We start from the raw sequence: 12,765 nt of genomic DNA on the forward strand, positions 1-12,765 counted from the left end.
TAAAGCTGTGTCAAGCATTCCTCTGGCTTCATTTACTACACCAACCCTCCAAGATGGCACTATCCGATGCTCAGAAGCACAGGGTCAGATTTTGGGGACTGGGAAAATTACCACTCTCCTAATATGGCTTGGTGGAACCCTAACCTTGATTTAAAGTACTAACTCCACAGAAAATTCTTTGTCATGACTTTAATGCCACATAACAGTGTGCATCAAACAGTAGACTATGCTATTAACGATCAGCATTTATGAGTACTTATTGTATGCCAGATGCTATTTGGAGTACTTATGACGACCTCACAAGGCAGCTCTCTTTACCCTTATTTCCACACATGAAGAAAACATGGTACAAAAAACCTTAGTAGTGTGGGAGGGCAAGGGCAAAGAGTGTGGAGATGCAGCATTCAGTGAGCTGCCTGGCTGCCAAGGCCACGCTCTTACCCAGCATTCCCCTCCCAGAGGAAAGTCTTCGTGTTTCTCACTCAGCACGGCAACTTTGGGAGCTACACATCTTCAATCCCAATTGTTAGGTGAAACTCAGCAATGGTAAATTTTTTTGCCTAAAAGCCATATAGATTTGCATTAGGGCAAGATTTTAATATTTTGGCTCCATACTTTCTAACCTGTTAATAATCAGGTCAGAAGAGGGTATAAACTCTAAAATGAAAAAAAATACAAATCAATTTTAAGATAGTCAATTGCTTTTGAAGATTCTAGGCTATCTCCAGGTTCTTCTAAAAAGTAAACAGTTCAAAAAAAAAACATGTTAATATAGCAATAGATTAACAAATATAGTCTCTTGGTGGTCAAATATAAGAAAGCCGCATAAGTTTTTAAGACGTTTATACTCTCACTATGAGACCACATCATTCTTGTGTGGCCACTAAATACAGACACTCTCCTAACAGCCAGCCCCTTCTACCTCAGCAGATGAGTGCTCCATTACTCATGCTCTGATTCCTAAGATACCCAGAAAGAAAGCCAACAGCCAAGCATGCACCCACTGCAGGCTACTCTCCTAAATCTGCAATATTCTGAAAATAGCTCACAGATGCACAAGAACTCTGAGATTTTCCTTACAGAGATCTCTAAATAGAAACCACTATATGAATGGACTTAATATTGTCTTATAAAAAACAAGTCTGACTTTCTTAAATCTATAAAAGACTAGAGGAAAAGGGCTCAGAAAAACAATTTTCCATACCATCAGAAAAAAAAATACAACTACTTTCCTCAAGATCCAATTAGCATAACTCCTCTGCAGTTACACACTTCAGCATATCAGAAAACGCACTCCACCAATTATCCCTCTAAAATGAAAGTGGGCAAGTTAACCATGCCTCTCATCATATTTCCTACATATGCCACGGTTCTCCAATAGCACAACAGATTACGACATCCACAAGAAACACCTATTTTAAAATTTAAAGTCCTACTTAGCCAATCAAGCTTACATTCTCAACAATGGAAAAAACATTCAATTCAGCTTAACTGCAGCTCCTGGGTACCAGATAAAGATTTTTAAAGCAAACAGTTCAAGGGGGAGAGGCAGGAAAGAAATTATTTGTCAAGTACCTTTTCTAGCATCTTGCAGTCCAGTCAAAAAGGAAGGGGGGAAAAAGAAAGATAATTACACATAAGCCAGAAGTCAGCATAAACAATAAACATGGTTAGTTCAAGAAGGAAGAAAAATCATTTATTCAGTTATTCAATACTCTTTAAAACCTAATTGCTATAAATGAGAAGCATTATTTGAATGAGGCCAAAGTGATCCAGTACCGTGACAGACGAATGCAGCCAAACACAATGTGCAATGGGGACAAACTGGTTCCACAGTCAACCTCCCAAAGATGTTTTGAAATAGGGCGGGACTTTAAGACAGGAAACTCTCAGAAATTTTCATTAAACTTTAGGGTTAGGGTTTTTTTGGTTTGGGTTTTGGTTTTGGTTGTGTGTGTGTGTGTGTCTGTGTGTGTGTATATGTGCGTGTGTGTGTTTCTTAATCTGAGTTCAAAAATGCTTTTTGCCAAAGCCAGAATTTGTTTTAAAATTTTTCTTATAATTCAGTCACACACCCTAACAAAGCTTGCAATGCAAAATATACAGAGATTCGATCCTTTGCCTTCTCTTCCCCTTTCCACTTCACATCCACGAATTCCTTTCAAAGAGCTATAAGGATGTGCACAGATGCTATCTCAAATGAAAACTTCCGTTCCATTCGCTATGCTAAAGAAAATAACAATTTCCCAGGAAAGCAGAATCAAGCTGTCACCCGCAGAACCTTAATCCCCGTAATGCCCACGTTACCAAAATAAAAGCTACATGCCCTTAGAGAAGCAAATCCTCAGACATTTGACATGCAATGGGGGTGAAAAATCAATTATTAAAAAAAAAAAAAAAAAAAAAAAAAAAAACGAGGAAAATAAAAAGGTGGGGAAAGGCAGAGACAACTTAAAAAGCAAACCACCACACCCTCAACTCTAGTGTTACAAACCCATCTGCCAGGGGGCCTTTACCTTCATTTTCCATCGAAACTGCACTCTGGTTGATGGCTACAAAGTCTTTAGTGTCAGCCACGGCCACACTGGGAATAGAGAGGAGAGGAGGAGGACAAGGAAGAGAAGACCCCGGAATCCCAGGCTGTCACCCCCGCTCCCGGCCACGCGTCCCACGGCTGCTCCCACCACCCCTAGCAGCAGCATCTGCAAGAGAAACCAGGAGAAGCGGAGCTGAGGAGAGGGGAGAGGAGCAGGGCGACCCCCGCCCAGCCGCCACCACCACCCTAGCCCACCCCCTGCGCCGCCTGCGGGGGCCAGCGACACACGCCAGCCGGGCGGGCGGCGCCCGAGAGGCGCCCTACGGGCAAGAGACGTTCTCCCCGGACGCCCCCTTCCCTCCGGACCTGGAAGTTTCTGGAAATAGGGGCAGGAGTAGATACCCGGAATCTTTCCCCCGACACCCCAGACGTCCCCCTCCCTCCAGGCTGCGAGGACTCACTCGCGGGGCTGCGGGGGCGCCCCACGCGCCTCGGGCGAACGGGCGCTGCTGGCGGCACGATGGTGCCACACGGAGCCCAGCCGCGTCGGGAGGAGAACGAGCAGGACGGCGGCAGGGAGGGGAGAGGAAGCGGCGAGGGGGCCCGTCAAGCTCGGCCCGCCGGCTCCGCGCGTCTCCGCGCGTCTCCGCGCACGGCCGAGCAGCTCTGCTCCCGCCTCCGCCTCCTGCGCTCCGCCCCTCCCTCCCCGCCGCCCGCCGCCCGCCGCCCGGCGCTCCCTGCACTACCCGGCCCGCAGCCCACCGAGCTTTGTCGCTACCACTTCCGCCGGGAGAGGCGCGCGCGCAGGCGCACACCGGCTCTCTGCGCGGGTGAGCGGAAGTGCAGTGCGGCCGAGCCTGCCGTACTTAATGGACGGTGTCCGGGGATGCCTAGGGGGTTGTAGGAGAGAGCGCGGAGGCCCGCGGCTCCTCTTGGGCCCTCGGGACTGCGCTTGCCCGCTTTCCACACACCCGCCGGCGCAAGGGGCGGAAGCATACCCGTCCCCGTCTCCAGCTACACATTCTGTCGAGGCGGCCGCGGGAACGAGACGGAGACAGGCACAGCCATAGCCGTGTTAAGGGTCGCCTGGGGTGCTCTCTGCACAGCTCTGGATGGTCTCTCCCGTCTCACGGCCGTCACAATCTCCTCGGGCGACGCAGAGAGAAGCTGGTGTTTCCTATCAGCGGCCTCTCACTGCGTCGTACCCTCACTCGTAAACACCAGCTCTGGCAGCTTCTCTGGACTTGGCTAGGGCTAGTCATCATGGAGCCGGTTTCCAAAAGTCTTTCCAGCTCAGGAGTGTGCTCCGAAGCTCCATGTGTCATGAGAGGGCAAGGCTCAGAGTGACAGCTCGAGGAAGGACTCCCGACCTTTTTCATGGAGTGTATGCAACCAGAATAGCCGGGATAGAATCTAGAAATGAGTCGCCCTGCCAATATTACCTTCACGAAGCCGAAGAAGAACCAATATTACCTGGGCCGTTATCGTTTTTCCAAGACAGCCTTTCACTTAGCATCTCACACAAGCCCCTAGAGATTTTTAATGAATAGTTGCTACTCTTAAAGCACAGGTAGCCATTGAACCACTCTCACCTATATCCACTAGAGGGCAGAACTACACCTGTGGCCAGTTCTGGAGCATCCTTCGAAGACCACCTCCCCCCACCCACCCATCCAGTCTGCTCCAAAGAAAAAGCCTCTACAGGAATTTTTTCCTCCGTAACCAAATAACCGTAACAAAATTGCTTTTTATATGGGGTCCTATAACATGCTTCCAACCACACGTTCAACATAATGGACCAAATTGTCTGTCTTATGTGTAGGATGCTTATTAAGCTCATTTAGGATCAAAACTTCTGAACATCTGGGTTGACATACACACTCCTTCTATTTTGAAAAATGAGCTTTTGCCAGGCATAGGAGACAGAAGCGGAGGATGGCCACAATTTCCAGGCCAGGCAAGGGTAGAAATCTATAATTTATCTCCACTTTGGTATGTATGCTTAATGATGTTTTATATGCCCCGTGGCATAAGCCTGTTGCTTCTATAATAAAATTGCTGTCTCGTGCTCAGTTTTAAAATTAGTTTGTAACAGTTATTACAGAATATTAATGTTACAACAAGCAAACAAAATTTATAAGGTAGATTATATAAACACCTAGAATTCATCTAAAGACTTCTGGAAAACGTAATTTTATTGTTGTGCTTTTATCAACTTAACACAGCAAATGTCATTTGGTAAAATGGAAGCACAACGGGCAAGTCTGTGGGGATTGATGAGGGAGTGCCTGGATCACTATGGACAGTGCTATCCATGGGCACATGGTCCTGGGTTACATACATACAACGGCAAGCTGAAGGAACCATGAGAAGCAAGCCAGTAAGCAGTGCTCCTCCATGGGCTCTGCTTCAGTTTCTGCCTCCAAGTTTCTGCTTTGGATTGCTTCCATGATGCAAAGTATACGCCAAATAAACCCTTTCCTTCTCGAGCTGCTTCTGATGTTTTTTTTTTTTTCTTTTGGGGAGTTGGGGGGGTTCGAGACAAGGTTTCTCTGTGTAGCCCTAACTGTCCTGGAACTCACTCTATAGACCAGGCTAGCCTCGAACTCAGAAATCTGGCAGCCTCTGCCTCCCAAGTGCTGGGATTAAAGGCATGCCCCACCACTGCCCGGCTATTCTGATGTCTTATGACAGCCAAAGAAAAGGAAATTAAGACATCTGTATTGCTAGTTTTTGGACTAATTAGCTGAAACTATGCATGTGTTGCTTGAGATGGTTTTCTATTCTGTACCAGATCATGGTCCCACACTAGTCAACATCAATAACACTGATTTCTATTTCCTATGATTGAAAGTTAGTGTTTATTATGTATATGCATATAGTTTATATATTAAAGCTTAATCAATGCCATTGAAGTCAGAGCATCATGCTCTCCTCTTTCATTTCCTCCTCTGAGCATGCTGGATCCTCCTGTGAGGTGTTGTATACCATTCCCACCTTAGTGTGCGATAAAGGGACTAAAATACAGTGAACTGTAAAGGCAAAGCCCATGAACATGTGGAAGCACTCCTTTCCTCTTACATAGTAAAATTGCTAGAAGGGACAGAAAGGGCGCGTGAAGAAAATAATAAAGTAGAAGCATTGCCAAGGTGGAAGCTTGGTATTTGAAGAAACAAGCAAGAGACTAGCTACAGTGAGACTGGCGGCCATGGATACAATATAGCCAAGTGTCCTTGCAATCAACCCAGGAAAGTTCTCCTTAGAACTCAGCCTCCTAAAGGTTGGGTCTTACTCCTTTTGTGTTGAATATTTAACCTACAAAATTAAATGCGTCTTGTTCAACATGTGGTTGACAGGAGCTGAGAGTGTTCCTCAGTGGTGGGAATCCTTAGATGATTCAAACTTGAGCACCACCAAGAAAGTTAAGTGGGGGTAAGGAGATGAGAAAAGAAGAGTGGTCACGTGACAAAGAAAGTTCAAGGCTCCTTTTCCCCCCCGGAGGAAGCGTGGGGAAGAATGGAAGTGATGCTCCAATTTTATTCATACTCGGCTTTATTCTAAGAGGATATGAGCTACCCTGCTTGTATATTATAATAAAATTTGAACATTTATAAGTATATGAAGAACAAATACTTGCTATAAATTAGCCTAGCCCACCTATTTAATATAGATGATAAAGGAATATGTATTTTAAAATAAAACTAGAAGAGCTATCTTTAAATCTTCCCCTAGTTACTGCCTTCTTTTAAACCTTTAGCATCATCTGAACTAAAGGATCAAAATTGTTTACCTACTTCCTAGGAAAAGCCAGCAAGCAAAGGTATATGCCCTGAAGTTCACTATCCCATATAGTTGGTCTAAAAAAAAAAAGTACTGAGCATGTTTATCCATATGAATGTATGTGTGTGTGTGTGTAGAAGACAACCTTGGGTACCATCCTTAGAATACCCTTCATCTCCTTTGAGTCAGGTCTATAATTGGCTTAGGGCACCCAGTTAGCTTAGCCTAGACTGACTGGGCAGCAAGCCCTAGGGAGCCTCCGATCTCCACCTCCCCAGAAATGGAATTATAGACACAGGCCACCATGCTCAGTTGGAGCTAAAATTCAGTAAGTTTTCATACCTTCAAGACAAGCATATTACTGACAGCTATCTTCCCAGACTCTAAAAAACTGAACATTTTCTAAAAGAAAGACCCAACATTTTTTTGTAAGTTAACTTACTCCAACTACACAACAGAATGTTTCTTAGACAATAAAGGGCGTGTGAAGTGTCAAGCATGAGGAAATGGGGTCCCTGCAAAGAATGTCATAGGAAATCAGTGTACAAGAGCTGCCTGCCAGAAACACTATACATCTACTCGATCCCATGTTTCTGCAGTGCTATAGTAAAAGTTGAAAGCAAGAATTCAAAAATTGAAGGGACCCAATACAAGTTACCAGTTTTTGGTTAGTTTTATTTCACACAGATCCTGAGTACTATGCAAAGATTTTATCTCCCACAGAATTCCATAGGCTCACACACATTTAATAGGATCCCAAGTGCGAACTACTTGATGGAGACTGAGAAGAGGACGCTGGGCAACTGTAAAGTAGACTCTTAATCTCTATTCTTAGTTTGCGCTGAGTATGACTCCCCATTACACAGATTCAGAACCAAGTGTTGTTTAGAATTGTCACTAAATGTTGCCCAACTTTGGGGTTGAAGGTGAACCAAGAGTTGCAGTTGAGGATAAGGGAAAGAAGAAAGAAAGAAAGAGAGAAAGAAAGGAAGGAAGAAAAGAAACCAGGAGGTGAGAGACTCTCAGGACTCAAAGGAAGGGACCTTAGATGAAATGCTCTATGGTGGGGAGAGGGAACGTAAGTCCACCTCCAGTAAAAAGACAGGGTATCTAGTAGAGGAATGGGGTTGCCATCCCGTAGTCAAAAACTCTGACCCAGAATTGTTCCTGTCTGAAAGAATTGTAGGGACAAAAATGGAGATAAGCCTGATGGAAAGGAGGTCCAGTGACAGGCCCAAATTGGGATCCAGCTCAAGAGGAAGCTCCAAGGCCTGACACTATTACTGATGCTATGGTGTGCTTATAGACAAGAGCCTAGCATGGCTGCCCTCCGAGAGGCCCAACAAGCAGCTGAGTCAGATGCAGATACTTCCACCCAACCAATGGACAGAAGCTGGGGACTCCTATGGTTGAATTAGGGAAAAGCTGGAAGGAGCTGAGGAGGAAGGAGGCCCCATAGGAAGGCCAGCAGTCTGAACTAATCTGCCCCCCAACTCCACCCCAAGATCTCTCAGACACTGAGCCATGTACCAGCTGATATGAGAATATATAATATATTCTCATATATATTCTCATATATGTGATACTTGTTACATAAGTACATAATGTTGAAAGATTATGTATTAGGGTTCTCTAGGGTCACAGAATGTATGGAATGTCTCTTCTTATTAAGGGAATTTATTGTGTTGACTTATAATCAGCCCAACTAACCCAACAATGGGCAGCTGTGGATGGGAAGTCCAAGAATCTAGTAGTTGCTCAGTCCCACAAGGGTTGTTGTTTCGGCTGGTCTTCTGTAGAAGTAGGTTCCTACAGATGTGCTGGCAAGTAAGTGCAAGCATCAAAGAAGAAGCATCTTCCTTCCTCCAGTGTCTTCTGTAGGCCTCCAGCAGGAGGTGTGGCCCAGACTAAAAGTGTGTACCACCACACCTGGATCTAAAACCTGCTTTGTCCTAGGCTGACCCTGGACTGAGATCCTCTTGCCTCTGTCTCCTGGGATTAAAGGTGTGTACTGCCTTGCTTTTCATGGCCTCAAGAGCTCCATGTCAAGATCCAGGTGAGAAACTTGTGTCTTCCAGTCTCAAGATCTGGATCACAGATGTGCTCTCCAGTTCTGGAGTGTAGTTCATTCCAGATGCAGTCAAGTTGACAACCAGGAATAGCCATTACAGATTGCCACTATAAGTATTTATTGTGGAATAAATAAAGGTAATCCCACCTTGGACTTTGCTACTGAATTTTGCTACAGAGCAAAAGATGGGGTCGAGGAGAAGTTAAAGGATTTTCAGAATGTAACAATGTTACATTCATCTCCAAAATCACAAAGAGATTAACTGGGACTCAGAGCAAAAGATGGGGTCGGGGAGAAGTTAAAGGATTTTCAGAATGTAACAATGTAACATTCATCTCCAAAATCACAAAGAGATTAACTGGGACTTCTTGATCAAAGTAGGAGTAAGTCCTGAACAGTATCAAGCACTTCGGAGAGCAGAGGAAATTATAGAGTTTGGATCCAAGTAACCACGTGAAATTGGAAGCTTACAATACTGAAGTGCATACAACCTTGCACATAGGAAATTTCAGCCTGTGCTTCGGATTTTGATGGCGTGCATATCAGTGCCTGACTAAAACCCAAAGTGCTTTCATCTCCAGCACAGTTTTCAGATTTTAAGGATTAAGGAATATACTCTTCATTCCTGGACAAGACAGTGTGAGGAAGCCACAGCCTCCTGGTAGCCAAGGAAGTTTAAGCTGCTGGGGAGCACTTCCTACTGAAGCTTTGCTGGTGGCTCGGTTGTCCTGCCGCTTGAGAGTTTGGCATCCTGTTTGGAGGCCACCTGCTGTGTTTGCAGTTTTCACTAGGTCTCTTCTCTCAGTTCAGATGCTTTCTCATTTTCATAGAGGAAACATTTCAGCCCTTTACCCCACAGCACTCTGGTCTGGAAAGCTTGTGTTTCCTCATACCTTCAAAGCAGCACATTTTATACTTGAAAGTTTTCTACTCTGACTAGAAGTCAATATGTATATTTTTCTCTTTGCCTAAACTTGTCCTGTGTCCTTCCATGCTCCCTACAAAAACCATTTCTCTCTGCAGTGTTTCCTATTGTGCAAATAAATGAGAAAAAAAAAGGCCATTATGATAACAGAGAAGAGAGAAAGATACTCGAGACAGAAAATAGCACAAGGCTTATGAGAATTCTGAAGTCTAGCCCGAATCACTCATGCGCACAGACTGTTGCAGCCAGTGAGTATGCTACACAAAATATGGACTCCATATCAAAGAGATGATTTACAAGATAGTTGATTTAGAATGAGGAATTACAAGCTGACAATACGACTTAGAAGGAGCAGGGGAGAAACACAGATCCCACGTCAGCAGGAAGGAGTTCGTGTAACACGAGCAAATTGCTAAAACCTTCAGACCAGAACGTTCTTTGCTACAAATAAAGATTATATAGAAAACCAGAAGCCTTTACAATATGCCTTCATGTAACTTTGTTTTTGTTTTTGTTTGTCTGTTTGGGGGTTTGCGGGAGGAGGTCTTTTGGATTTTTTTGTTTATAAGAGGCAATACCTATACCCTATAATAAAAGATACTACAAATAATTTAATGTTGTCAAATATTCTCTATTACAGTGAAATGGGAAACCAGAGAGGACTGGATAGTAGAGATATTTCTGTAATCTGGGAACAAGTTGAATTTGGGACTTGATCTGACCCTACTTCAAACAGCCAGACATTAAACTTTTCAAAGAACCTGGTACATCAAGCACTGGGAATTATTGGAAGTGTGCCTGTCTAGAAGAATTTCACAAACTAGAATGGCATCAGGCCCTTTGGAGAATGGACAGTAAAGAGATCTATCTCAATGTTGTACTATAAATGATAAAGTATGTACTGCATGAACATTATGAGTGACCCTCAAATTCCCACACTCTTCCTGGTGGTCTCTCCGTTTGGCCCCACTACCAGGAGCCTCGGCACCACCTGAGAACTTGGCAGAAAGGCACGTTCTCAGATCTTCCTTGGATCAACTGAACCAGAAAGTCTCAGGGTAGATTCAATAACCTGTGATTGGACATGACATCCTGATGATGCCGAATGCTCGAGAGGGCTACGATGATCTTAGTATCCCTCTTCCCATATATCTCTGGTGACAAGTGAACAGCAAGGATGAAAAGTAGTGACAGGAAGAAGCCAGTTCCCTAACTGTGTGAGTAAGCCACCAACCAACCTAGAGCCTGGCATGCTCTGGGCTTCCTGTAATATGAGGTAACACATGGCATCTTCTGCTGCCTGTAACTAGAGGCATCCAAATTGGTAGGTTGGATGAGAAGAAACCACTAGATTAAAAGGTTAAAATTTAGCTGGTTGTTCCCATAAAAATGTAAAGAGTTTAATGTAGTATGGCTTGTGATATAATCAAATGACAAAAGTGCTGTGCCAGCCATTTAAAATGCTTAAGGAAACATTGATGGGAGGGGACAGAGTAGGAGATAAATCAGACGGCTGAAATAAGGTTATGGTTTTTAAGGCCCATATTAGGAAGTAAAGCAAAAACTTGGCTCTTGACTTCAAGAGTCCTATGCAGAAGTTTCTCTCAGCTCTAATTAGTGATGTTTTAAAATCATACAACTGTACCTCATTCTTGAAAACTGAAGTGACGTTTAAGCCTTTTGGTTTTTACATGGTTGTGTACCCTGAAACTTTATTTCTTTTTCCAAGCCAAGGCTCAAACTGCAGGCCTCTTCCATGTCATGCAAGGAATTCCACAATTACAAGGAACCTCTAGCCCAGGTTGTTGTTGTTGTTGTTGTTTCTTTTTCTTAATCAATGACTACAGTGGCAGATTCTTCAACAAAATTGAAAACTGACATTGAGTGTGTACCTTCTTATGCTTTACATGCGTTCTCTTCCAGCAAACATAAAGACAGTCGACTGCATAGGGTTTCACACATCTGTTGAGGCAGGTGGAAGCCTACAGCACTCGGGGTCTTTAGAAAGCCTACACGATGGTTCGTTGTTTCCTAAGTCGCATACACACCAAGTAGATACTCTACCACTGAGCTACACCACCAAACCAACTCATTTACACCATGGAAAAGAATATGAAAATAATCTGGCAATGGAAAAATGCCAAGACTGAACATTTGAGTAAAGCATTTAAGTTTAGAAAAATTAAAAATCAGTTTTTACAGAACAACCCAAACCAGACATACGTTTGGTGCTTTTTAATAGAAACAATGCAATTCTCTGAGGTAATTAGACTCAGTTGTCAGAAACCTGTGAGGCAGGCAGCTCAGTTGCTTTTTAGAACTCATAAAGCCATGACTCACACAGGTGCTACTCCTTACAAAGAGTTTCTTCCTGCCCAGTGTGAAGGCAGAATGTCCATCTTTGATGTCCTGCACATTTCCACAGTGCCCTGCTAGGGAGCACACAAGATGTACCCAGCTTACTGAATTCCCCCTCTGCTCACTATCTTGTTTTACTCATGTCTGGCCTTATTCATTTCATTATGGACTCATGCAACCTTGAGAGGGACTAATTCCCGAATCTAGGACATTTGTCCTACAGCTCCCTTGATGACAGTCAAGACTAGATTATTTAATTATATAGTCATTGTCTTTCTCAGCTGGTCTTGGTTATTGTCTACAATCTACTTGTTTGTTTTTATTTAACCTTCAAATACCATTACTGGGGAACTCATGCTCCAAGTAGAAGCTTTTCAAAAATCTCTTGGGTTTATCTTCTCAGAGTTGGACAGGGTTGCTGAAACAAGAGTGTAATCTTATGAATAAATTAGCAGAGGCAAGTATTTTAGAGAGATTATTTCGTAGGTAATTGAGACATGTTTGTTCATATGCTCTAATGAAAAAAACCAACAAAATACATATTTAACATATGTCTAGGATCTAAACTCCACTCGGCAGCAGCAGGAAGACTGATTTCATCTTTCCAGCTAAATTGCCATTCTGGGTCTTTGACATCCTTGTTGAGTATGAAGCCGAGTAGAGGTAAGGGAAATTTATTTTTTTTTTAATATTGAGACTTTGTGGTGGCTTTAGCTTGGATCATATAGAGGGCAGAACAACTATTCTACCCTTCTGATGTTCCACAATTTAAATCCACACCTAAAATTCCCGGTTGCCCCTTCAGGTTTAATCAGTCAACATCCATAACAGAAAGTAGTAAATAGATATGAATATGTATGTTAGAGTATTAGCTCAAAGAAACTGCTTAATCATTTCTCGCATTAGTAAGTATTATGTAATGCTTGGCTGGGGACCGCTGTATTAGAAAATGGTCAATTAAGAACGTTCTGAGCTGTAAGTCCTCGTTACTGTTCCCCTGACATTACCAATGGTGGTGCATCTTCCTAAGGGACGCCTGGGCTGTTCCTGAGAAGGTATGGCAATCCCTATCAGCTCTGCTTCTAAAAATACAGG

General features: G+C 43.6%; 1 protein-coding gene across 10 annotated transcripts in view; it reads right to left on the reverse strand.

The window, feature by feature from the left end:
- The window catches only part of Atp2c1 (ATPase secretory pathway Ca2+ transporting 1), a 108,035-nt gene that overhangs the window by 79,548 nt on the left and 15,722 nt on the right, over positions 1 to 12,765 (reverse strand). Inside the window, exons 1-3 of one of the 10 annotated variants that reach the window (XM_031343604.1) lie at positions 3,535 to 3,650; positions 2,517 to 2,702; positions 1,576 to 1,587 (exon numbers count right to left, since the gene is read on the reverse strand). The exons of 1 other annotated variant lie outside the window; for it this stretch is intronic. In XM_031343604.1, coding sequence (XP_031199464.1) covers positions 1,576 to 1,587; positions 2,517 to 2,522 — 18 coding nt within the window. In that variant the 5' untranslated portion in view covers positions 2,523 to 2,702; positions 3,535 to 3,650. Of the gene's footprint in view, positions 1 to 441; positions 1,508 to 1,575; positions 1,588 to 2,516; positions 2,703 to 2,997; positions 3,264 to 3,534; positions 3,651 to 12,765 lie in introns of those variants that run through there. 8 more of the 10 variants (XM_031343606.1, XM_031343603.1, XM_031343605.1 and 5 more) reach the window with 8 other exon arrangements.

This window comes from Mastomys coucha, unplaced genomic scaffold (genome assembly GCF_008632895.1).
Source record: "Mastomys coucha isolate ucsf_1 unplaced genomic scaffold, UCSF_Mcou_1 pScaffold23, whole genome shotgun sequence".
Taxonomy (NCBI): domain Eukaryota; kingdom Metazoa; phylum Chordata; class Mammalia; order Rodentia; family Muridae; genus Mastomys; species Mastomys coucha.